We start from the raw sequence: 26609 nt of genomic DNA, 5'->3' as shown, positions 1-26609 counted from the left end.
CTCACTCACACACTAGTGATAACTCTACTTCTCGTACATTTAATGGGCCTCAGAATTTATTTAGCTGCTTGGCTTTGATAGTTCCCATCCTTGTTTTGTGACATTGAACACACAAATATGATGACCCGAGACACAAAAATCTTTATTTCTCCTAGTTATAATTTTATTGCAGATTCCATTTCGTTGTAATGAAAATAAGTCCATATTCAAAGTCATTTGGTTTTTGGAAAGGTGGATAATGTGAGCACATTTTTGGCATTTTATCACAACAGAACATTGGCGTTTATTTTGCTTTTATGATATGATTTTAATGTTTTTGTGTTTTAGATCTATCAGTTGCCTGTAATACATGACCATATTTAATTTTTTCCCCTCAGTCTATGCTGTCACTTTCAAAACTTGCACATTTGGCAGCTGGTAGGCAACCCACAGAAGAAAACAAGGAATTAAGATCAATTGATGATGACTTGACTTTAATTGCACACCAAGAAGATTTACCAGAAACCGTTTTCACTGCCCTGGGATTTGATTACAAAAAGCAGAAAGTTCTTACTCCAGCTGAAATTATAAGGGTGAGTAATTATTATTGTTATGAGATGTTTTACTAGACCATTCCCCTTACCTTGTGTTTTATTAGTCTATTTTGGACATCCATAAATAGCAGTTCACTATAATGCTAAATCTGTATTAGTAGATGAACTTAGTATAGTTGATTCATGGACTTATCTCCTGTGACCTGTCATTTTTATGGTGAGTATCAATAATTTGATGCCTTGTGTAGCACACCATCATCTTTAATAAACTACAGGAAAGTCCGTGGTGGAATACAAACAGCAGAAGAGTTAAAGGCAACCAACCATTCACCATATAGTTGACACATTGAGTGATTGCAATGTTTCAGTCTTGTTTGTGTGTCTGTCAGCTCCTCAGTGCCTCAGCTAAACATTGAGTGGTTAGCTTTATCAAAGCCATTGTTTAATTTCTGTCATCTGTTATATTGGTGATTCGATTTTATTTAACAAACATCACAACATTTCTGATCTGTATGAAATAACTTTTAATCGATTGACCCTGCGTAGAATTAGTTTGTAGCAAATAAGCTCCTTTGTAATACAGGCAAAAAGATTGACTGTTTCTATTACTTATCTCGAAGCATACAGCAAGTAAATGTGACAAAAGTTTATGAATATTGGAGGAAAAGATAATAATTCAATTACATTTACTAGAGGATCTCATGGGCTTCCTACCAAATGTTGAAGCTGATAGATATTCTTACAAGCTGTTATTGTTTGACATTTTTGGTCTTTTCCGGCAAAAGAAGAAACACACACACACACACACACACACACACACACACACGTGTGCGCACCTACCTTTGTGATACCAGCCTGGCAAATAAAGAACAGTTGCTAACATATTTTATCCTACAAATATAAAAGCGGTTATATCATTTGTAACCTCTGCACAATTTAGCCTTTGTTCATTGGTAAGATGAAAGTGCAGTTCATCTCAGAAAAAGACCACAGCTCATATGCCCTCCTTTGAATGTTTATGGTTCTGTATTTTATTTTGCTCCAAAAGTTTCCTTGAGAAATTTCTGTAAACAGTTTTCATTGGGTAAACTAAGAATATACACTATGTGATCAATACTATTCGGGCACCTGGCTGAAAATGACTTAAAAGTTCGTGGCGCCCTCCATTGGAAATGCTGGAATTCAGTATGGTGTGGGCCCACCCTTAGCCTTGATGACAGCTTCCACTCTTGCAGGCATACATTCAGTCAGGTGCTGGAAAGTTTCTTGGGGAATGGCAGCCCATTCTTCACGGAGTGCTGCACTGGGGAGAGGTATTGATGTCGGTCAGTGACGCCTGGCACAAAGTCAGCGTTCCAAAACATCCCAAAGTTGTTCTATAGGATTCAGGTCAGGACTCTGTGATGGCCAATCCATTACAGGGATGTTGTTGTTGCGTAAACACTCTGCCACAGGCCATGCATTATGAACAGGTGCTCGATTGTATTGAAAGAGGGCAATTGCTATCCCCGAATTGCTCTTAATCAGTGGGAAGCAAGAAGGTACTTAAAACATCAATATAGGCCTGTGCTGTGATAGCCATGCAAAACAACAAGGGGTATCTGAAATCTCGCGTACAGACGTATGACGCAAGTGACACCCAATCACCTGATCATGTTCAAAGTCCATGAGTTCCGCGGAGTGCACCATTCTGCACTCTCATGATGTCTACTGACTACTGAAGTTGCTGATGTGCAGTACGTGACATCTGGTGACAGCACAAAGCACCCAATATGAAAAACGTATGTTTTTGGGGGTGTCCGGATACTTTTGATCGCATAGTGTACCATAGCATCATCATACATAAAGACCGGAAAAATTTGCATTTTGTGATAAATGCAAAATAGATGGAAATTCTGCCTTGAAGTGCAAAAATGCAAAAATACTTAATAGATGCTATTTCTTAGCGAATTGTATCCAGATGAACTGTATTATCAGTGTTAATTTGAAATAGCCTTATTTTCTGTGTATAAATATTGAACGTGTGGCCAGTTTTCAGTTATTGGTATTGTATTGGCGAAACCCAGTTTAGAAAGGTAATATGCGTAAGAACCTGTTTGCAGTATAAAAAATTTATGAACATGGCGACGATATCAATGCAACCAATTATTGGTGCCATGCCAGTTGTGAGTACTTAAGGTACATGCCACATAATGCAACTCAATACTCATGTGTGGAACCTAGCATTTTATAACAGAGAAACACGTATGTTTCTTTAACTAAAGCTTAAAAGACTGTATAATGTGGACACTTTAAACATGGCGAATTAGGTGATGGATGTTTTGAACTTTGATTGCATAGAATACCATTATGGGGTGGGCCTGAATTATTTCGTTAACAATGCTCTGTTAATTTCAACAAGCGATTGCACGGAAGCTGTCCCCCTCCCCCCATGCTTTGTGTTGTATGTTGATCGTTGTTTTGCTATTCTGAAATAAGTGAAGTGACTAATCCTGGTCCATCACAGATTTCGATTAAATCCTTACCACACCAGAAGGGATCGACAATCCCTGTGACAGTGTATCGGTTCTGCTGTAGGCTGCTGCCCAGTGAAAGGGAGATGGGACTTGTTTCCCCATACCGTTCCTCTCCCCATTGGTGGTCCAAATTCTAGCTTGTTTACACTTATGGCCATCTATCACTAAGCCAATAGTGCCTGTACTCTGCACTTCTCTGTAACATTTTTCGCTTGTGCTGAAATTCTTCCTTCAGTGTTAAAATAGTGTTACCAGACGTTCAGTTCTACTCCTACGCTAACGGCCTTGTCAGTTCTATCTGAAGCATCGTCCAGCATGGGTTGCACAGAGTATGAATGCCCACGAAAGTCGACATTAATGGTCTGCAGATTTTGTAATCATCGAATCGGACAGGTAAAGAAAAATAATGTCCAGAAACACCTTAAATTGGAGACACATTCAGTTCACTGGTGAATACTACTGCTGCTTTTCCACGGAACAATCATTTTTGAATGCTTGAATACAGCAAAACAATGAAAATAAAGACCATTTTGGAAGAAAAAGATGAAAAAAATGTAGCGTAACAAACTTTTAAATTTGTGTCTGATCATTTGCGAACAAAAAAAGATGCATATTTTGTCAAAAATAGATGCTACATTTTCTGGTCCCTAATGATACACATCACTGCATCATGAAAATACAGTTATATTTGCATCACAGTCTCATTCTTCCAATATGAGTAATAATAATATGTTAATATAATGGAAGGATGAGGCAACAGTTTGTTGCGAAAGCTTGAATTTTGTGTGTGTGTTTGTGTTTGTTTGTGTGTCTATCGACCTGCCAGCGCTTTTGTTCGGTAAGTCACCTCATCTTTGTTTTTATATATAATAATATGTTAGAGTGACAAGTACCTTGTGGGACGTGTTGTTATATTTTGCTGATTAAAGATGTACAAGTGTCTGATAGATCCATCATGTCAGTAGATTTTTTTAAACTGAACATTCTGTAGAAAGTGTGAAATTCCATCAAATCTAAGATATCTATAAATACTTCGGTCAGTTGCCATCATGTTTCATTTATACTGAACATACATTCTTGCCACTGAATTTTGTAATACTAACATTTGTTCAGAACTGTGTTATCCTTTTTGAGATTTGATGTATAAAAAAATATTGTCATTGACGAATAGGAAAACACTGAAACAGTGATCAAGTTTAAAAGTAAACAAGTTGTGACACACATAAGAAAGAGGATGGGTGAACAATCATTGATTGCAGCTAGAAAAGGTTTTTGATGGCTTCATAATTTTATGATCTTTCATAAGTAAATTTTCTGATTTTTGTTTTGCTTTCTAAGAAGCCTTTTTTCATTTCAGTTGTACATAAGTGAAGAGAATCATATGATACAAGAATATGACTTTAAAAAGGCCCTGGACTTACTTGATTACATTCCTGATGAATTTGAAAAGAGTGAATTAAGGTAAATATTTCTCTTGCATAACTAACTTTACTTTTTCTTGCAATTATATAGTGTTAGCACAGTCAACGTTAGCTGTGTTTGAATAGAAATATTGAAATGTGTAGCTACGTTCATAGATTAAGTTATATATTATGTACTAATGGATCTTCTGATACTTTGTATTGGTATACATAAATCTCTTAGATGCTTCATACCAACTACACCAAAAATTATTGTTTCAAAACATAATAAGATGGCAAAAAGAGACTACACTCCCTTTGCATTGTAGAGTTCACTTCTAGTAACCAGCACTTGCTTCTACCCATCACTTTGACAAGTGTGAAGTGCTTTATTTGTGTATTTAGTATGGGAAGTATCAAGCATAAACAGAGTGGATACTGGAGCAGATTTGTTCGTTATATTGATACATCATTCGATTCTGAGATGCATCAATGAATTCATGAGAAACTTAATCTTATTTAAAGTGATACTGTAGTTCTTGCATCAAATTGGCCTATTTCGAATGCTATCTATTGAAAGCATGGGAGAACTTGATGGTTGCTAATGCCATTGCCAACAAATTTTCACACTTGGGTGTTGAGTTACTGGTGTGTTTATTTCTGATGCAGAGCACAGCTGAAGGAATTCATAAGCACATATACCATCACAATTAAAATTTATTGGAAAGATTAGAAATTTGTTATTGTTATATTAAGTTAAAAGTAATTGCACAATGAGTTTATCCCTAATCATCACAAAAGGCTTGAAACATATTGTATCAGCATGCAGTTTAAGGCATTTGCAGGTTTAATGGGGAACAGCCATGAAAGTATGGAAATATGTTGATTGGGAAAGACTTCATAGAAACCTAATTAATAAATTATCTGACACCACACAGTAGTCAATCAAAATATGCATTCAGGTAAAGAAAATTGTGGAAACTGGTGAAGAAACAAAAATGTTGTTGTGGTCTTCAGTCCAAAGACTGGTGTGATGCAACTTTCCATCCTGTGCAAGACTCTCCATCTTTGTATAACTGCAACCCCCCGCCCCACACACACACACACACACACACACACACACACACACACACACACACTCTTCCCTCCAGTACTAAATTGGTGATCCCTTGATGTTTCAAATATATCTTATCAACCTATCCCTTCCTTTAGTCAGTCTGTGCCACAAATTTCTTTTCTCCCCAATTCTATTGAGTACCTCCTCATTAGTTACATGATCTACCCATCTAATCTTGAACATTCTTCTGTAGCACCTCATTTCAAAAGTTCTATTACTGAAAGTTAACAAATCCATAATTGTATTATTTTACTGGCAGATCTAAGACAGAGAAATGATATCGGTCAATCTATCATGTTTCTCCCGGTTGATTTCTAATTGATGAACAAATCCCAAACTCCTGTCATTGATTTTATCTTAGAATCTAGTCGGAGATGTTTTTTTAGTTAAGTAGCATTGCTATATCCAGTGTGGGTATCAAGGTCAACATAAAACTTCTAAGTCGGATTGAAAATAAGATTCTCCACAGGAAATTTACTTGGAATAGCACCTAGAAATTTTACTAATTGTTGTACTGTGGATTGTCAGATTTTGAGAAAAGTTTAAGTGATATTAAATATATGATGTAGCCATAAAATCCTATATTTTGGGAAGAGGATTGTAATACACTAGATAAGTCAGAAATCAGAATGTATTCACAAAGAATTACCATGAAGTTGTCCAAATCCCAGTTCGAGAAGTAAAGTTTTTGGGCCCTATTGTACACTCCTGGAAATGGAAAAATGAACACATTGACACCGGTGTGTCAGACCCACCATACTTGCTCCGGACACTGCGAGAGGGCTGTACAAGCAATGATCACACGCACGGCACAGCGGACACACCAGGAACCGCGGTGTTGGCCGTCGAATGGCGCTAGCTGCGCAGCATTTGTGCACCGCCGCCGTCAGTGTCAGCCAGTTTGCCGTGGCATACGGAGCTCCATCGCAGTCTTTAACACTGGTAGCATGCCGCGACAGCGTGGACGTGAACCGTATGTGCAGTTGACGGACTTTGAGCGAGGGCGTATAGTGGGCATGCGGGAGGCCGGGTGGACGTACCGCCGAATTGCTCAACACGTGGGGCGTGAGGTCTCCACAGTACATCGATGTTGTCGCCAGTGGTCGGCTGAAGGTGCACGTGCCCGTCGACCTGGGACCGGACCGCAGCGACGCACGGATGCACGCCAAGACCGTAGGATCCTACGCAGTGCCGTAGGGGACCGCACCGCCACTTCCCAGCAAATTAGGGACACTGTTGCTCCTGGGGTATCGGCGAGGACCATTCGCAACCGTCTCCATGAAGCTGGGCTACGGTCCCGCACACCGTTAGGCCGTCTTCCGCTCACGCCCCAACATCGTGCAGCCCGCCTCCAGTGGTGTCGCGACAGGCGTGAATGGAGGGACAAATGGAGACGTGTCGTCTTCAACGATGAGAGTCGCTTCTGCCTTGGTGCCAATGATGGTCGTATGCGTGTTTGGCTCCGTGCAGGTGAGCGCCACAATCAGGACTGCATACGACCGAGGCACACAGGGCCAACACCCGGCATCATGGTGTGGGGAGCGATCTCCTACACTGACCGTACACCACTGGTGATCGTCGAGGGGACACTGAATAGTGCACGGTACATCCAAACCGTCATCGAACCCATCGTTCTACCATTCCTAGACCGGCAAGGGAACTTGCTGTTCCAACAGGACAATGCCCGTCCGCATGTATGCCGTGCCACCCAACGTGCTCTAGAAGGTGTAAGTCAACTACCCTGGCCAGCAAGATCTCCGGATCTGTCCCCCATTGAGCATGTTTGGGACTGGATGAAGCGTCGTCTCACGCGGTCTGCACGTCCAGCACGAACGCTGGTCCAACTGAGGCGCCAGGTGGAAATGGCATGGCAAGCCGTTCCACAGGACTACATCCAGCATCTCTACGATCGTCTCCATGGGAGAATAGCAGAAGAGAGGAAAAAAAAAAAAAAAAACCCTAGCTTCAGCAGACGTTTTAGGGTGGTGCCCTGAGGGAGAATCACTCTTGAAATAGGTAGACTGACCTATGAATGAAACTGATAGTGAAAAAAGTTGACATTAAAGTGTGTTTAATCAAATGAAGGGAAGAGGGGAACATATGTCAGTATTGTACCAAGTGGCAGATTTAATCCTTCTGAAAAGTTGCAAACATAGTATCAGGAGGGAAAAATTAGCTGTAATGAGAAACCTATTGATGTTGTCAGTTGAGCCCGTATTTTTAGATTATAGCCCTTTATAGATCTAAACAAACTATTTTAGGCTTTATGGAGCTCTAATGAAAAATATAATGAAAACTGGTACTAACACACAATTTATTGTAATTTTGGAGCAGTTATTGTAGTACTTTTGGAAAATAAGCAGTTAACTATTCCTTATATTGACACTTGAAAAAAATGCGTATATATTTTTATAACATTTTTATGAAAAGTCTTTTACTGAAAAATTCTTTTCACCTGACACAATATAAAAACCACATTCAGTTGCGTGCATAAGTATGACCACAATATGTGACCTAATGCTACAACTAACAAGAAATTTTTCATAACATATCTAATGTTTGTAAAGTGAAACGTCTTCTGTTGTCTCTCAGTGAATTTTTTAAGGTGGGGAAGTTCTCTATACAGTACAATAGGTCAGTGGTGCATATTTAGGTGCACTTGATCATGCCCCCCCCCCCCCCCTCCTCCCCCCAATACAGTTGACTTTGAATTTTTCCCCTTGTATAGTGGCAGACATTTTCTCCTTATCTTCAAAGCCAGGATTCCTCAAAAGAATATTCCGTAATTTAGTGATGCATGGTGTAGCTTTAGGTGTTGAATCGCAACATGTAGATATGGGAAGAGAGCTCTTACAAATGCCAAGAATGCAGCATTGTTGTTATTCTTAAGGTCTGTCTTAAATTTTTCTAGGAAAGCTCATTTACTAGTCAAATATGTCTACTTCCTCTTTGACTTACTGATAATGTTTAGCACAATGGAAAGCTGCCAGGAGCCAGGTGTGCTGATATGTAAGTGTGGATTCAGGTGGAAGAATAATGGTTGTTGCTGTTTTGTTAAAGGGGTGAATGTGGGTATGAGCTTTGAGAAATACTTTCTTAACAGAGAAAATTATATTGTTAACCTCAGGAAAATTATTTCAGACTACCTCTGTTAGACAGTGTGTACCGTGGGTGCAATGGTTCATACTGGGATAGCATCCTTTCAGTCTTGCTCCACTTGTAACATATTGGCAGCACAGTCAGTCACCAGCACCACAAAATTACTCTCCCCTATCTTCTCCTGGACATAGAATGTGTAGGGTATCCCTGACATTGCCGACTACAGTATTGTGATTCATCTTCTCCATGTACTAATACAGGAGTAGGTGGAGTGTCCATGGTGCAGTTTAATCTAATTTTCCCACCACAAAATTTGCTATAAATCTGCCACAACTGTCAGTGGTCTCATTGACTGGAAGCCAAATGGCCACTGATATCTGTGTATAAGCAATAGCCTTTTCATACACTTGTACAAATCATTTTTGCGTGTTGATGATTCACTTGATATACTGCAGCCATTGATGCTCTCCAATAAGCTCTTAAAAAAAAGTATTCTTTAGCACATTCCATGGCACATTAGCTGACACTAAAGCCTCACTCAAATCAAGGTAAAATCTGTCCACTTCACTATTTGTCCTACAGGAAATTAAAGGTTTGAGTCTTGTTTCTTCTCATAATCTGTGCTGCGGAATCTTTGTGTTGAAGGAAACATCTCTTTTTATCATGGTTTACCCAAAAGTAAAACAAACGAACACTAAGAACAATGCAGTAACTAAAAAATGTGAAGAATGTGATTATGTAAAATGTCAACTTCAATTGAACTACATATGCATGACAGTAAACTGATTTTAAATTTTTATTTGAAAATCCAAGGGAACAAGACTGGTAAATAAAAAGAATAATAAACTAACAGGTGTTCACATACTTGTTTTTCACTGGCTCAGCAAAAAATTACTAGGCCATCAGTTATGAAATGGGAGTCTTCTCCAAGCTAGTGTCGGAAAAGGCCAATTTTTGATCATTTGCGTTTAGTCATGTCAAAATTACATTTAAAGTGCAATACTCAGTACGACTCAACACAGCACACAACTTTACCTAACTACAAAAATAAAGAGACTAAAGCCTGGCTGATTTGTTCCTTTAATGGACCTCTCTGTTGTTGGCAAGCATTTAATAAAGACTCCCGGGCTTGTCCCAACAAAGTGATGTGTGAACATGTTCTCAAAGGAACAATGCAGCATCAGTGCATCATACACAGTGTTGATTTCAGTGCGGGCTGTATCTATTACACCTTTCGAACTATGAAAATAAGTAGACATAAAGTTCCCCCGATGCAGCTGCATATTGACACACTATCAAATCACAAATATTAGCAACATTGAGCCGTACACATTTTTGGTTTCAGTACATGGTATAAATTATTTAATATGTCTTATCTTAAAATGTGCAAGTATACATTATTGATTTCCCTTGGTATTAATGCAGAATTTTTTTTAACCCATATTTTTCTGCTTAAGTTCTCTTTAGCCCTACTTTTTCTGTGAACATCTTATTTAGCCCCTTTTAAGCCCTTCAGTACAAATTAGCCCCTTTTAGGTTCTATAAGGTTAAAATCGTCAACATCGACAGGCAAGTCACCGAAATGGTATCAACTAAAAAGACTAGCACCAGGCGACCGGTCTACCCGCCAGTAGGCCCTAGCCACACGACATTTCATTTCACCTGCAAATCAGGGCTCCGGTTATCAGGATGTCACACACCAAGACAATGGTATTATCCACACAAATACTGGAAAAATAAAAGGAATGTTCAGTGCACAAAGTGTGTGACTTTGTATAGATAGGTAGGCTAAGTTCAAAGATTAGAGGAAAAAAATAATAATTTCAAAATTTAGGGCACTGAAATGTCTTTATGCTAAAATATGATTGGTCACTGGGTGGCAGGGGATAAACATATAGCATTAAAATGATTTAAGAAAGTATTCTTGAGAAACTTTTATAGACAACAATATATTTTTCTTATTAGCTGTAGGGAATTGTTATGCAACAAGGAAAAACTAATTAGAAAATCATAATGGGAAGAATGTAAATGGTAATTGGTTAGCCTTAAGTGAAGTGGAACTATAGATAAGAATAAATGTAAGTCCGTAGTGGTCTGAGATCCTTTTGGGCCCCAGCTAGGGATATAGCATCTGTTGGGGTGTATTGCAATATGTTTTACAGTGTGAAGACTAGTTAAGAGTCATAGCAATAATTAATATTTTGGTCTAGAAATCAGTTTCATTTTGCCCTTCGAGGGATGAGCAACAACTAAATGGTGCATATTAATGTAATGTAATGTGAAGGACTCTTCGAGAGTCAGGGAGAGCTCTTCCCTTCCTTGCCTCAGTGAAGTGCCTATTTACTGGTAGTTATCGTGGTCTTTATTCTCTGTACAGGAAAACAATATTTTCCCCTGCTACAGAGAAATACCAGTTTTTTGGTTGGAATTGTCTTATGAAGGAGAGCCAACAACAAAGGTAATGCTAGTTGTAGATTAAATGCTGAAGGAAATAAAACATTCTGTAAGAATGTTTCACAATGAGAAAATATGAAAAGTCACAGGCAAGCGCACATGTCGGCTTTCAGCTAGAAGGCCGCCTCCTGACATAGGAGGAGAAAAAAAAAATCCTCCCTCTCCCCCCCCCCCCTCTCTCTCTCTCTCTCTCTCTCTCTCTCTCTCTCTCTCTCTCTCTCTCTCTCTCTCTCTCTCTCTGTGTGTGTGTGTGTGTGTGTGTGTGTGTGTGTGTGTGTGTGTGTGTGCGAGAGATAGAGAGAGAGAGAGAGAGGGGGGGGGGGAGTGTGTGTGTGTGTGTGTGTGTGTGTGTGTGTGTGTGTGTGTGTCCACTGAGGCCGAATTGCAAACAACTGTGCCTGCCTGATGGGAGAAGCAAACTGAATGGTGGGGATAAGGAGGAAGCTGGGGAAGGGAGTGGGAAGGATAGCAGGATAGGGGTGGTGAGGGTGTAGTGCTGCTTGTGGGAGCATGCAGAGTCATGGTGGGGACAGGATAGGACTTGCAGATGCAGTCACAAGAAGATCGGGCTCCATACGGCTGTGTGGTACTGCCGAGAGGAAACATAATTGTGTTCGGCATATGCCTCTGGCACATCGTTCTGCATCTGCAACAGCAATTTGAGCTGCGAACTTTTACACAGTGGTTACTTCAAGGACAGCTCCAAGCTGGCTGTGTGATGTGCATTCCGCTGATTCCAAACCATTGCCATTTGCAACTTCAGTGGTGTCAAGGAAGAGCTCATTGGAGGGCAGGGTGGAGATCTGTTGTGTTTTCTGATGAAAGCTGCTTCTATCTTGGTCCCAATGATGGCTGTATGTAAGTTAGGTGGAGGCCAGTTGAGGGCTTGCAACCAACCTGTCTTTGTGCGAGACACACTAGACCTTCACCTGGACTTACAATGTGTGGTGCAATTTTGTGTGATAGCAGGAACGCACTACTGGTTATCCCATGCTCACTGACTGCAATTTTGTACATCAATCTGGTGGTATAACCTGTTGTGCTGCCATTCTTGAACGACAGTCCAGGGGGTGTTTTCTGACAGGATAACATTTGCATATATACTGCTGTTGTAACACAGTACGCTGTAAAGAGTGTCAACATGATGCCTTGGCCTGCTTGAGCGCCAGATCTGGCTCCAATAAAGCACATATGGGACATTATCGGACGACGACTCCATCTTCCACAAAAAGCAGTAACCATTCCTGTATTGACTGACCAAGTGCAACAGGCATGGAGCTCCATACCACAGACTGACATCTGGCATCTGTACAACACAATGCATGCACATTTGCTTGCTTGCATTCAACTTTCTGGCAGTTACAATGATTATTAATGTACCAGCATTTCCCATTTGCGGTGGCTTATTAGTCACTTACATTAACCTATGATCTTTTAGTGTTCATCACTTAAATATGTTGCTTAGATAAATTGTGTCCATTGGCATTATTGTGGCCAAGATAGACACAAAGCCCATGCCTACTACAGTAGTACAAGTTTATATGCCAACTAGCTCTGCAGATGATGAAGAAATTGATGAAATGTATGACGAGATAAAAGAAATTATTCAGGTAGTGAAGGGAGACGAAAATTTAATAGTCATGGGTGACTGGAATTCGTCAGTAGGAAAAGGGAGAGAAGGAAACATAGTAGGTGAATATGGATTGGGGGGAAGAAATGAAAGAGGAAGCCGCCTTGTAGAATTTTGCACAGAGCATAACTTAATAATCATAGCTAACACTTGGTTCAAGAATCATGAAAGAAGGTTGTATACCTGGAAGAATCCTGGAGATACTAAAAGGTATCAGATAGATTACATAATGGTAAGACAGAGATTTAGGAACCAGGTTTTAAATTGTAAAACATTTCCAGGGGCAGATGTGGATTCTGACCACAATCTATTGGTTATGAACTGCAGATTGAAACTAAAGAAACTGCAAAAAGGTGGGAATTTAAGGAGATGGGACCTGGATAAACTGAAAGAACCAGAGGTTGTAGAGAGTTTCAGGGAGAGCATAAGGGAACAATTGACAGGAATGGGGGAAAGAAATACAGTAGAAGAAGAATGGGTAGCTTTGAGGGATGAAGTAGTGAAGGCAGCAGAGGATCAAATAGGTAAAATGACGAGGGCTAGTAGAAATCCTTGGGTAACAGAAGAAATATTGGATTTAATTGACGAAAGGAGAAAATATAAAAATGCAGTAAATGAAGCAGGCAAAAAGGAATACAAACGTCTCAAAAATGAGATCGACAGGAAGTGCAAAATGGCTAAGCAAGGATGGCTAGAGGACAAATGTAAGGATGTAGAGGCTTATCTCACTAGGGGTAAGATAGATACTGCCTACAGGAAAATTAAAGAGACCTTTGGAGAAAAGAGAACCACTTGTATGAATATCAAGAGCTCAGATGGCAAACCAGTTCTAAGCAAAGAAGGGAAGGCAGAAAGGTGGAAGGAGTATATAGTGGGTTTATACAAGGGCGATGTACTTGAGGACAATATTATGGAAATGGAAGAGGATGTAGATGAAGAAGAAATGGGAGATAACATACTGCGTGAAGAGTTTGACAGAGCACTGAAAGACCTGAGTTGAAACAAGGCCCCGGGAGTAGACAACATTCCATTAGAACTACTGATGGCCTTGGGAGAGCCAGTCGTGACAAATCTCTACCATCTGGTGAGCAAGATGTATGAGACAGGCGAAATACCCACAGACTTAAAGAAGAATATAATAATTCCAATCCCAAAGAAAGCAGGTGTTGACAGATGTGTAAATTACCGAACTATCAGTTTAATAAGTCACAGCTGCAAAGTACTAACGCGAATTCTTTACAGACGAATGGAAAAACTGGTAGAAGCGGACCTCGGGGAAGATCAGTTTGGATTCCATAGAAATGTTGGAACACGTGAGGCAATACTCTCTTTCAAATTCTGAAGGTGGCAGGTGTAAAATACAGGGAGCGAAAGGCTATTTATAATTTGTACAGAAACCAGATGGCAGTTAAAAGAGTCGAGGGGCATGAAAGGGAAGCAGTGGTTGGGAAAGGAGTGATACAGGGTTGTAGCCTCTCCCCGATGTTATTCAATCTGTATATTGAGCAAGCAGTAAAGGAAACAAAAGAAAAATTCGGAGTAGGTATTAAAATTCATGGAGAAGAAGTAAAAACTTTGAGGTTCGCCGATGACATTGTAATTCTGTCAGAGACAGCAAAGGACTTGGAAGAGCAGTTGAACGGAATGGACAGTGTCTTGAAAGGAGGATATAAGATGAACATCAACAAAAGCAAAACGAGGATAATGGAATGTAGTCAAATTAAATCGGGTGATGCTGAGGGGATTAGATTAGGAAATGAGACACTTAAAGTAGTAAAGGAGTTTTGCTATTTAGGCAGTAAAATAACCGATGATGGTCGAAGTATAGAGGATATCAAATGTAGACTGGCAATGGCAAGGAAAGCGTTTCTCAAGAAGAGAAATTTGTTAACATCGAGTATAGATTTAAGTGTCAGGAAGTCGTTTCTGAAAGTATTTGTATGGAGTGTAGCCATGTATGGAAGTGAAACATGGACGATAACCAGTTTGGACAAGAAGAGAATAGAAGCTTTCGAAATGTGGTGCTACAGAAGAATGCTGAAGATTGGGTGGGTAGATCACGTAACTAATGAGGAGGTATTGAATAGGATTGGGGAGAAGAGAAGTTTGTGGCACAACTTGACTAGAAGAAGGGATCGGTTGGTAGGACATGTTTTGAGGCATCAAGGGATCACAAATTTAGCATTGGAGGGCAGCGTGGAGGGTAAAAATCGTAGAGGGAGACCAAGAGATCAATACACTAAGCAGATTCAGAAGGATGTAGGTTGCAGTAGGTACTGGGAGATGAAGAATCTTGCACAGGATAGAGTAGCATGGAGAGCTGCATCAAACCAGTCTCAGGACTGAAGACCACAACAACAACAACATAGATAAATTATCCTGGAAATATCGTTAGTTAACATTAATTATTTTTGGGTGTTGCGGCTATTTTTTATATCAATGTAGTTGGTCATGATGACCAGAAAGTATGTCAGAGGTTAGGAGTCAGTCAGGCATTGGGAAAGGTAGTGTCCAATCACAGCAAGACTATGGGGATTAGGGATGTTAGTGTAGAGAGCTAACACAGTAGTGACGAGCAGGGTGCTGTTTGGTAAAGGAACAGGAACTGTGAAGAGTCAGTAGAGGAAATGGTTGGTGTCTTTGATGTAGGAGGATAGGTTATGGGTAATGGGCTAAAGGTATTTGTCCAAGGGCAAACTAGGTGGTTGGGCTTACAGACTTCAGGACGCATGTCTAAGGGAAGAGTGCGAGGAGTGGTGGGGGTGGGGAGGGGAGGTAGAGAGAGAGAGAGAGAGAGAGAGAGAGAGAGAGAGAGAGAGAGAGAGAGAGAGATGTTCTTTGGTGGGCCTAAGGAACTGAGGAGACACTGGAATTCTGTTGTATTTCCAGAATGGGGTCACTGTGGCACAGTTTGTAGATGTATGAATCTGACAACTGGCCATCACATCTGTAGTTATGAGTAGTCCCTTTCCAAATATACAAAGGATAACTGAGGCTTTTACAGGCCAAAATTGCTCTCTGAATTTTGTACAGAAGTCAACCTTCCTCGCCTTGTTTCTCTAGTCATCTAACACCTCCCACATTTCCACCGCAGCATTCCTCTCATTACTCAGTGATACATAGGACTGAACCAAATGAATCATGTTCACGTTCTCTGCAAGGGTTCTGACTCTCTCTCTCTCTCTCTCTCTCTCTCTCTCTCTCTCTCTCTCGTTGTGTCCTGAAATGAGGAATATTCTACCCACTATCCTTTCCACCCCTCCACTGTGCTATTCTTTGCACTAAACCCACACAATATCCTTATCCATCCATACTCCACCCCTGTTCCCAACCCCTTACACCATGGCTCATATCCCTGTGACAGACCTAAATGCAGGACCTGTCCAATACATCCTCCAATTCCCTACTCCTGTCCAATCACAAGCGTCACCTATCCCATCAAAGGCAGGGCCATCTGTGAAAGCAGTCATGTAATCTACAAACTAAGTTGTAACAATTGTGCTGCATTCTGCATGGGCATGACCACCAACAATCTGCCTGTCCACATGAATGGCCACTGACAAACTGGCTAATAGGCAGCTGGGCCATCCAGTTGCTGAAAATGCTGCCCAAAACAGTATACTTCACTTTAATAAACTGCTTCAGAGTCTGCACAATCTAGATGCTTTCTTTGAGCACCAGCTTTTCTCAATTGCACAGGTGAGAACTCTTCCTGCTATGTATCCTATGGTCCCGTATCCCCCCTGCCCTAAGCCTTCGCTAGTCCCCGACTTTCACTCACCTGTCTCCTTCCCTGCCCCCATACCAGCATTGCACAACCTTATATTTCACCAACTCGCCCCCTAGTCCTTTTCCCCCTTCTCTACATCTCTTGTTTTCTGCACCCATTTCCCAGCTGCCCTCGCTCCCCCCCCCCCCCCCCCCCCTCCAAATGCCCTGACTGCATTTAGAAACCCCACATTGACCCTGGATGCTTCCAATAACAGCACTACACCCTCCCCACCTCTATCCTGCTATCCTGCTCTCCCTCCTCCTTCCTACCCCAGAGATCTGAGTCTCCTCCTTACCCTCACCAACAAGATTCCTTCTCTCATTAGGTGCAGTTGCTTGCAGTTTGGCATCAATGGACAGAGATGTTGGTCCTGTGCGTGTGAGTTTTTCTTTTGTGTGTGTGTGTGTGTGTGTGTGTGTGTGTTTCTACTTTTGAAGGAACTCTTCTGACTGAAAGTTCACATATACAGCTGTCTTTTTGTGTCCCTGTCTGTGACTCAGATCTTCTCTATATGGTGAGTAGCAGTCTGTCCTTTCCATAATATTGTCATTATTCCATCTTGGATTTTCCATTGTTTGAGTCTTCCACATGAAACACTTGCTATAATAAATAATGTGTATAACCTAACAAATTTACATTAAGGTTTCTACCGAAATAGATAACAATAATGAAAATTCCTGGATGGAGATCACTTACCTGCAGATGATTAGTGTGTCTTGCACAGAAACAAGCAATAGAAAACAGTAAACACAAGCTTTTGAGCTCTCCCTCTCTTTCTAGTACATATAAAACATACACACACACAGGTTGCTGTACAACAAATGGTTTGGCGTGGTTTCTATAATTTGTAGATCTTGCTGTACTGTGCTTAGATGTCGGAGTAGTGCTAAACAGAAATACTAAACACCTTTTTATCCCATATTCATTCTTTGCTTTCCACTCTTCTTCTTGTATTCAGTCACATTTTCTCTCTCCTACCTGTGTTGCTTTGGATTTTGTTATGTACACATTATTTACTATACTTTAAATGGCATTTCTTCCATTTAGATCTTTACAGGTGGGTATTTTGGTTTAACTTCAGCCCTGTTAATTAATATTTGCCTGTAATGCGTTGTTTCTTTTTTTTTATTATTTTCTTTGGCAATTCTCATGTCTCTTTCTTCTACCTGGGTTCTGAAGAATTTAAATATGAATTTTAACTCACCATCTCAGATATTGATGAAGCTTGGCACAGAGGTAATCTGCATGTAGATTAAGAAAATTTTTTAGGCCTAATCATGTGAAATTGTCAAAAATCATCAAAAAATGCCCCAATGTCATAATTTCAAATTTCTGTAGCAGCTGTCTTAATTATACTAAAATATGGGAGAGGTGCAATTTTGCCACAGTTTCCATGAGCTTTTCCATTATATACACCACAGCATGAATTTGATAAGAAAATTGTTTTTCAGATTGAAGGGAAAATTAAAGTTATAATCTAACAAAAAGTGCACCTTTAGAAATTTTCAAAAAATTATGTATAACACTTAACATTATTGTTAACTAATTCCCTAAATATGAAAGTGGGACTGTCAAGCATTCACACATTATAAAATCTGAAAAATAGATATTTTATTTAAAAAAAGACTTTTTGTAAAATTTATAGATGTAAGCAAATATTACCCATAAATAACTTTTCATTTTTTCATAAATTTATTTGTTGTAACCTCAAAATGTAATTGTCATGGGTGATGGTTGTACTAGAACTACTAAAAATGTAAAGTTCCTTTAATGCTTCTGTAATCTCATAGTAACGCAATGAAAAGTACTCTGCAAAATGCATTTGATAATAGTGCAGTCAAAAATATCACTTTTTGACACTGGGTTTCAGTAAACCGATTTAACTTAGAAACAGTGCAAAAGTCCTCGTCGAAGTTTATTGAATCGTTTTATGAAAAACTGACTAAATTCATACTGCATGATTTTGTTGCTAAATAGCAAATCCCTTTTGTAAATGAAGTCAAGGAAATCTTGACTGAGGGTGAATATGTTGTTACATGCAACTTTTCTGAAAATTACACTGTTGTGATGGTGCAAGATGAGGCCCAGAGTTAACATTACTAAACTGAGCAAGTAACAGTACACCACTTTGTAGTGTATTATAATGGAAAGAAGAAAATGGAGCACATGAGCTGTGTCATAATTTCTAACTATCTACAGTGTAACACCATAGCAGTCTACTGTTTAAAAAAAAAAAAAAAAAAGCGAATTCAGTTTTTAAAAACCAAATCTCAAACTGATCTACAGGAGATATATTCTACTTTTTGGATGGCATTGCAGCCCAATACAAAAATAAAAATAATTTTGGAAACATGTTTCCGTAAAGAAGATTTTGGCATTGAGGCAACATGGCATTGTTTCTCCTCCTCCTGGGGGCCGAACCGCACAATAACCCTGAGTTCGGTGTGGGGTGGCAGTGGGGTGGGTGGACTGCTGTGGCCTTTGTGGGGTTGTGAACCACTGATGGCAACAGCGGGACGAAGCCTCTCCATCATTTCTAGGTCCCCAGTGTAATACACAACACACACAAAAACTCAGCAATACAAACAGGAGGAATATATCAAATTCCTCGGGAATGATACTTCAAAAACAAATGAAGTATTTAAAAAGTTCTAAAATAAAAAACAGATACTATTTGTATCCGGTTTTGCAAGTGACATTTCGAATGCATGTGTTAACAGTAAATTTGAATGTGTACATAGATATATTAAGAATAATGTTATCTGTTTTTACTCTTAAATCTTTAACTTTACAAAATTGTTATTTTTTTAGTGAAATACATATTTCTGAAAGTTTATGAATATGTGATTCCATGACAGACCAACTTTCATACTTATGGAGTTAATTAACAAGAATGTGAAATATAAGATATAATGCTTCCGAAAATTTTGAAGTTACGATTTTTGATAAATTAAAAACATAAATTTTTGTTTGAATTTGAAAAACCATTTTCATCTCAAACCTGTAATGTGTTGTGTATCATAGGAAAGCTCATGGAAAACACTGCAAAATGACACATTTCTCATAATTTTAGCTTTATTAGGAGATTTTACTATGGCAACATGAAGTTATGACAGCTGGGAGTTTTTGACAACTCCACATTGCTGTATTTTCAAAATGATTCGATGTATTTTAATAAAATTGGGTATTTAATCTATATGTGGGCCACTTCTGTGCAAAGTTCATCCAAATCTGAGATGGGGAATGGAATCACCATGTTGACTTGATGTGGAATGACTCTTGGAGTTAAATGTTATACCACATAATTTGTTTATAGACTATAAATATTTGAATTGTTAATTTATGTTATGTTTCATCACTAAACCACAACTTTCTTCCTCACAGGCAGAGTATTTGGTGCAGAGCTATTTTACATGATAAGTGGATTGACAAGGGCACAACTTCACCTATTGATGTGATACAGAGTACAATGTTTTATAAAGTGGCAGAAGTAGCGTGCTTACTTGGTAAGTCGTCGTCTTTTGGAATTTGGCTTAATTTTTTGTGATGACAAAGTAACACACAGTGTAAACTAAACATACTTCTTAGATGTTCTGTAGTATTTACAGGTAAAACAATCAGCATACCTGTTGTACAATTTGCTTTTGAATTAGGAGAATACAAAATAAATTCTTTATATAGTAATATTTTAGCCATTATTAGCAGGTGTTATTTGAGCTATAGAAGTCACATATGTTACAAACACAACACAATATTCAAATGGAAAGAAAGAAGATGGAAATGCACTTTGCAAGATACAGATATCAGTAAGGTTGCCAGTAGTGGATGAAATATTATGAAGCGAGAGATTTTGAGCCCACAGAACTTAAGCAGCTGTTCGTGCTCACATCCTGTTGGCAAAGGAGGGAGATGGCGTGTGTGTGCGTGTGCGTGTGTGTGTGTGTGTGTGTGTGTGTGTGTGTGTGTGTGTGTGTGTGTCCATTACTGTACTGCTGTGCTTACTTTCTCTTTTGTCTTGTAGAGTCTGATATTAATTTTCTAACTTTTGGACTTTTTTAACAGTGTCTATTCGTATCATCGTTTCACTGCAGATACCTGTTTTAGAATTATCACAGGCATGTTGTAATTGTAAATTCTCATGTGTGAAGAGTTTGCTCTAATGAACTCACAAAATCCTATAATAAGATTCTGACATGACTTCTGGACGCTTTTCATAAATTCTTTCTTTTCTAGATAGTACACTGAAATTGTGTTCTACTCTGTTTGATGAATTAATAAATTTTCATTCTACTTCCTTTTATAGAATTACGGAACTTCCTGCTGTGGTTGGAAATGTGGGTTATATTAGTATGACTTCTCCTTTTCTCGTGTCGCTGTAGGAACATTATGCATATTAATTAGTTACTCAGAAGCACTTTACCTTCAGAAAACAGCTAGTGATTTGTTCACTGCTAGTTCAAAATTTTACCTCTTTTGAACTTACCTTTGGCTTTCTGTAGTTACTAAGCAACAATACATTTGTGTGCCAAAATAACAAGTGACTAGATAATCTAGTGACGTTGTTACAATTATTATGGAACTTTGATTCTCTTTATAATTATAGTACTGGTTTGAAGCATTATACCTACAATATACAGTGTGAGTCACCTAACATTACCACTGGACGCCTCCCAAACCACAACAAACACAGAGTAACCAATTCCACAGACCAAAAGTGAGGAGAGGGGGTAGTGTAATTTGTTAATACAAACCATTGAGAAATGCACAGAAGTATGATTTTTAACACATACCTACATTATTTAAATGGAAACTTATTGTAATTTTTAGCACAACTGAAAACAGAAAAAAAAATTAATCAATGGTGTTTCTTACACTGTAAAATGATAATTACATCCAGAGTAATTTGTAACGTAAAGTTGACACTTGAGTAACTCCTCAGCAGTTCAGTTGTGTGTATCAGAGAGAACCGAATTAATTAGGGGTACAAAAAGAACAGTGATGTAATGTAGGTACAGAAGAGACTTGAACAGCAACTTACGTCCACATGCTAACATTTTTATTAGTCTTTTTCTCTGAAGAATACTATACGGCACTGACTTGTTAGAAGAAAATGTACATTAACATGAGAATTTAGTTAAACTTACAAATTTGTTTTTTATTTTAAATTACAGAATGTAAAAGTGTATGTCCTGACATTTCGGGCCAATAAATGTTCAAGGTGGTGCCCATCATTTGCTGCACACATTTGCGATCTACCGTGTAATTAATGTCTTACATGATGCAGTACATCTGGTGTAATGTTGCCACAGGCTGCCTCAATACGATATTTCATATCCTCTGGGGTTGTAGGCACATCACGGTACATGTTCTTCTTTGACATACCCCACAGAAAGAAGTCTAAAGGTGTAAGATCAGGAGAACGGGCTGGCCAATTTATGCGTCCGCCACATCCTATGAAACGCCCGTCAAACATTCTGTCTAGGCTCAGCGAGTTACTCTGCACCATACATTTACATTCCATGCTCTACCTGTTGAAGCAAGCAAGGATTGTCCATGGACCAGTAATGCATGTTTCGTTACTTCACTGCACCATTGTTTGTGAAACCTGCTTCATCGGTAAACAGGTAGAACAATAACACATTCTCTGTTAATGCCGATTATTAAAGTCATCTCCATGTAATAGCTGATAAAGTGACACATAATATGGGTGAAATTTGTGCCGATGAAGTAAGCGCATTACACTACTTTGGCTCATTGCACTGCCTCTAGCAGTGCCACGTTAACTCGTGTGCGTTCATGGCAATAGCAGCTAACACACAAACTGCACCTGCTTCTCCTGTGATGGGTTTGTTACCGACCTGTTTGCATGTTACAATCATACCTGTTGCATACAATTGTTTGTAGGCGTTTTCAAATGTGCAGCATGTTGGATGATCTCTGTCTGGGTACCTATCTGCATACAACCTGCAGACTGCAGCTGTGTTTTGTCTACACTCGCCTTAGGTGAGTATCTTCTCTGCCTTTTCAGAGTTAGAATAAATCATTTTCATTGTTCTTATAACACAGTACACACTGTTGTACTTGTGACCTCACGTTCCTACTGTGCTTACTTAGACATCCAGTAATGCAGTGTACTGCAGTTATTCTGAGTACAAGGACTAATTCAGCAAGCGCTACATGCAGACACGGAGACAGCCAAACTTGTAAACATTGTAGTCTTCGTAAACATACGTCTACAGATCTTGTTTGTTACAACATGCTACTGAATGCCTGAGGTTTCAAGCATCAACTTTACACAAATTACTCTGGGTGTACTTATCATTTTACAATGTAACAGATGGCATTTGTTTCTATTTTCAGTTGTGCTAAAAATAATAACTAGTTTCCATTTTTAAAAAAAAGTATATTTTGAAAATCAGACTTCCGTACATTCCTCAGTGGTTTGTATTAACCAATAACAACAGCCCCTCTCCTCACTTTCGGTCTGCGGAATTGGTTATTCAGTGTTTGTTGTGGTTTGGGCAGTGTTTCCAGTGTAATGTTAGGTGACGCACCCTGTATTTATTATGTATCATTTTCTGGTCAAATGAGTAAGTTGACCATGCAAAGATTATAAACATACAGAAACTTAGTATCTACAGTGTTTCAAATTAAACTTGGGAGTCTTAATTTGAGATATATGGTGTATTACTTCCCAGTTACTGATGCCCACAGAAACTAGACTGTGGAAAAAATCCTTGACACAGTGTTCTTTTGGAATCTGGTATCGCTTTGTAGCTGTCATTTCTGAAATCTAGGTACTGAAGTTCTACATTCATGATTGTTTCCTCAATTGGTAACTAGTCACAGTCCTTCTGCTCCAGTTGAGTAGAAATTAATTACCAAATAGACTAGATGATATGATATATCCTAACAAATGACACCACTCTTAAGAGCCAGAAGAGCAATTTATGCAAAATAAGTATTGTTTGTGTGTGTGTGTGTGTGTGTGTGTGTGTGTGTGTGTGTGTGTGTGTGTGTGTGTGTGTGTGTGTTTTTAGTACTGATTTCTAATAACTGTGTTTGCAGATGAAGGTGCCGACGAGCTTCTACCACCTGTGGAGAGGCTGTTAGAAGCTCCAGAAATTGGAAACCTTAAGGACAGCAGTAGTTTTCAGTACCTTTTAAAAGCAGCATATGAACATATAGAAAGGACTCTCCTCACAGTATAAATGTTGTGTTTTGAATATTTCAATTGTCTACGTGTGTAAATTGCGTGATTTGGTTTCTCATGTGGATGGGGAACAAAAGTAAGGTTGCAAGAAGGATTTTTGAGTGAATAAAAATCCTAAAACTATGGAAAGTCCAGACTGGAATAATGACAGTGTTATGGAAAGGATATGTTGCTATTCAACATATAGTGGAGATGTTGAGTCGCAGATAGGCGCAACAAAAGACTGTCAAACAAGTAACCTTTCGGGAGACAGTGGTCGTGTTATTGTTGTGCCTATCTGTGATTCAGCATCCCTGCTGTATGGTGAGTAGCAATCTGTCCTTTCCAGAATGTTGTCACTAATCGTAACAGTAAGTCTTTTTGTAAATTTGTGATAGTCCTGCCATGTTTTCTACAATGTTTTGTATTTTGAAAAAAAGAACTGTAATAAATGTATTTAGTTTTCTTTCATAGTTTCATACTGTACAATTTTCCACGACCGGGTTATGGGAAGGCAGCTGAGTCAACTACTGATTTTACACCATGTATAGTACATTGTTCAGCATTGTTTGATTTACTATTCACTATTGTGAACTTTGATTAATATACTCATACAATTGAAGTAGTATGGTGTGCTACTACCCTTTTCGTTTGCATTTTTTATCACCACCTCATTCCACAAACGGATTTCCTGTATTCTTAGCTCATCCCAGCACTGACTGACTCATATATATGTAAAAGCCAAAAAGTTTACCTCGTCACACAATGTGATCCTAGCTTGTATTACAAATCTGACTTCACCACCAGTGCTTTTGTGAAGTAATTCTCTCAAATCAGTTATACCCTAACCACAGTTTAGTGTTTCCTTGAAACACACTTCATGCCTTGCAGGTTCCTTCACTGCAAAATCTCTGCTGAAGGTCACATGTTTTTATGTGGCCCCTAAGCAGAGGATGCTAGGAGCAGAAGCTTGCAATCGGCTCTTAGCACATTGGCTGCTGAAACAAGCTCTGACTCCTCCTCCCAGAGCAGCTTATAAAAGAAACAAACATATAATTTTATAATTAGACCACGGACTTTAGGTAAAAACCTACTTTGCTCATCATTAAATAAAGGCAGTAAAAGTTATACATACACATATTGTGCCTATTTATGATGGAAAACACACTTCATGCCTTGCAGGTTCCTTCACTGCAAAATCTCTGCTGAAGGTCACATGTTTTTATGTGGCCCCTAAGCAGAGGATGCTAGGAGCAGAAGCTTGCAATCGGCTCTTAGCACATTGGCTGCTGAAACAAGCTCTGACTCCTCCTCCCAGAGCAGCTTATAAAAGAAACAAACATATAATTTTATAATTAGACCACGGACTGTAGGTAAAAACCTACTTTGCTCATCATTAAATAAAGGCAGTAAAAGTTATACATACACATATTGTGCCTATTTATGATGGAAAACACTAGTTTTGTTGCACCTAAAAATACCTAATTTCAGGTTAGGTTAGGGCCTGATTGTACCTAAATTTTAAAAATCCAATTAAATAAAAATTTTCACAATTAAATAAAATTCTTTGGATTAATATTCTCCTGTGGTTTTCCCTGCCAAGAATTGTGCGAATGTTTTATCGAAAATTGTAATTTTATAGTACCTAAAATACATAATTTCATGTTAGAACCTGAATGTGTCTAATTTTTAAAAATCCAGTCATATAAAATCTGTATGACTAAAACTACTTGTGTGGTCTTCCTGGCCACTTAGAAAACAGTAATTGAATAATAAAAGGTTTGTTTGCATACATGAATGCCAATCACGAGTCGGAAGACGACAGCATACGCCAGGCTAGGCCAGCCTGCCCTACTCTGCAGAGCGTTGTCGCTCACTGTGAATTATCATATGGGCCGGCAGGTCACAAAGGAGCCTTGGGATCTGTCTCCAGTGCCTTCCTCCCTTGTTGTAACAACCTGTTTGAAACACCTTTACTGTCTTCATTCAGTTGGTCAGCGTGCTGCTTGGATGTGGCGAAATATTTCACAGCGACAGTTTATTTGTGGAAAGTCAAGCATGCCGAAAGTAGCCAGCTCCAAATCATCTCTAATTCGTCTGTGGTTGCAAGAATTTCCTAATTTCTCTACAGACAGAAGATTTATTCACTGCAGTGTGTGCAACGTAGACTTAAGGAAAATGTTAACCTTTTATCTGCTACATCCACTCAGAGAACAGTGATGCCACTGTTTTTCCCAAGTTAACTTTGACCAGACACATGCGAATGCTAAAATATTGTTTCTAAAAGTGTTTGTTTGTGTTGATCACAAAATATTGCTCCATAAGTTGCACCATTGCAGAATACGGGGGAGTAGCTCAAAGTTCGTTCTCCTCTTATATCATCAACAGACAGCAAAAGGTCATTTTCCATAATGTTGAGAATCGCTGTGATGTGAAGTCTGAGTGGGGATACGGTCAAATGGGTGGTGCCCCAGGGATCAGTGTTGGGGCCATTCCTGTTCCTTATGTATATGAATGATAAGCCCTCTAGTATTATGGGTAACTCTAAGATATTTCTGTTTGCTGATGACACTAGCTTGGTAGTAAAGGATGTTGTGTGCAACATTGGCTCAGTTTCAAATAGTGCAGTCCATGACCTAAGTTCATGGCTTGTAGAAAATAAACTAATGCTAAATCACATTAAGACTCAGTTTTTACCGTTTCTGACACACAATTCAACAAAACCCAGAATTTCACAGAAAGGCCATATGATTAGTGTTCATATAAATAGTAAACTCGTGGAAAGACCACATTCAGAATCTTGTTCAAAGACTTAAGGCTGACATTTTTACTATACAGACGGTACGTGAAGTAAGTGATCGTTCGACACCAAAATTAGTCAACTTCGCTTATTTTC

General features: G+C 39.1%; 1 protein-coding gene across 1 annotated transcript in view; it reads left to right on the top strand.

Annotated features, from left to right (window-relative positions):
• Positions 1-24179, top strand: part of LOC126471758 (nuclear pore complex protein Nup133) — a 126443-nt gene extending 102264 nt beyond the window's left edge. Inside the window, exons 19-22 of the mRNA XM_050099886.1 lie at positions 378-572; positions 4407-4510; positions 19906-20027; positions 23590-24179. Coding sequence (XP_049955843.1) covers positions 378-572; positions 4407-4510; positions 19906-20027; positions 23590-23732 — 564 coding nt within the window. The 3' untranslated portion in view covers positions 23733-24179. The remainder of the gene's footprint in view (positions 1-377; positions 573-4406; positions 4511-19905; positions 20028-23589) is intronic.
• Positions 24180-26609: the final 2430 nt, after the last annotated feature.

Source organism: Schistocerca serialis, chromosome 1 (assembly GCF_023864345.2).
Source record: "Schistocerca serialis cubense isolate TAMUIC-IGC-003099 chromosome 1, iqSchSeri2.2, whole genome shotgun sequence".
NCBI classification, from domain to species: domain Eukaryota; kingdom Metazoa; phylum Arthropoda; class Insecta; order Orthoptera; family Acrididae; genus Schistocerca; species Schistocerca serialis.
Note: the sequence above shows the minus strand (reverse complement) of the source record. Positions and strands in the feature narration are given on the sequence as shown.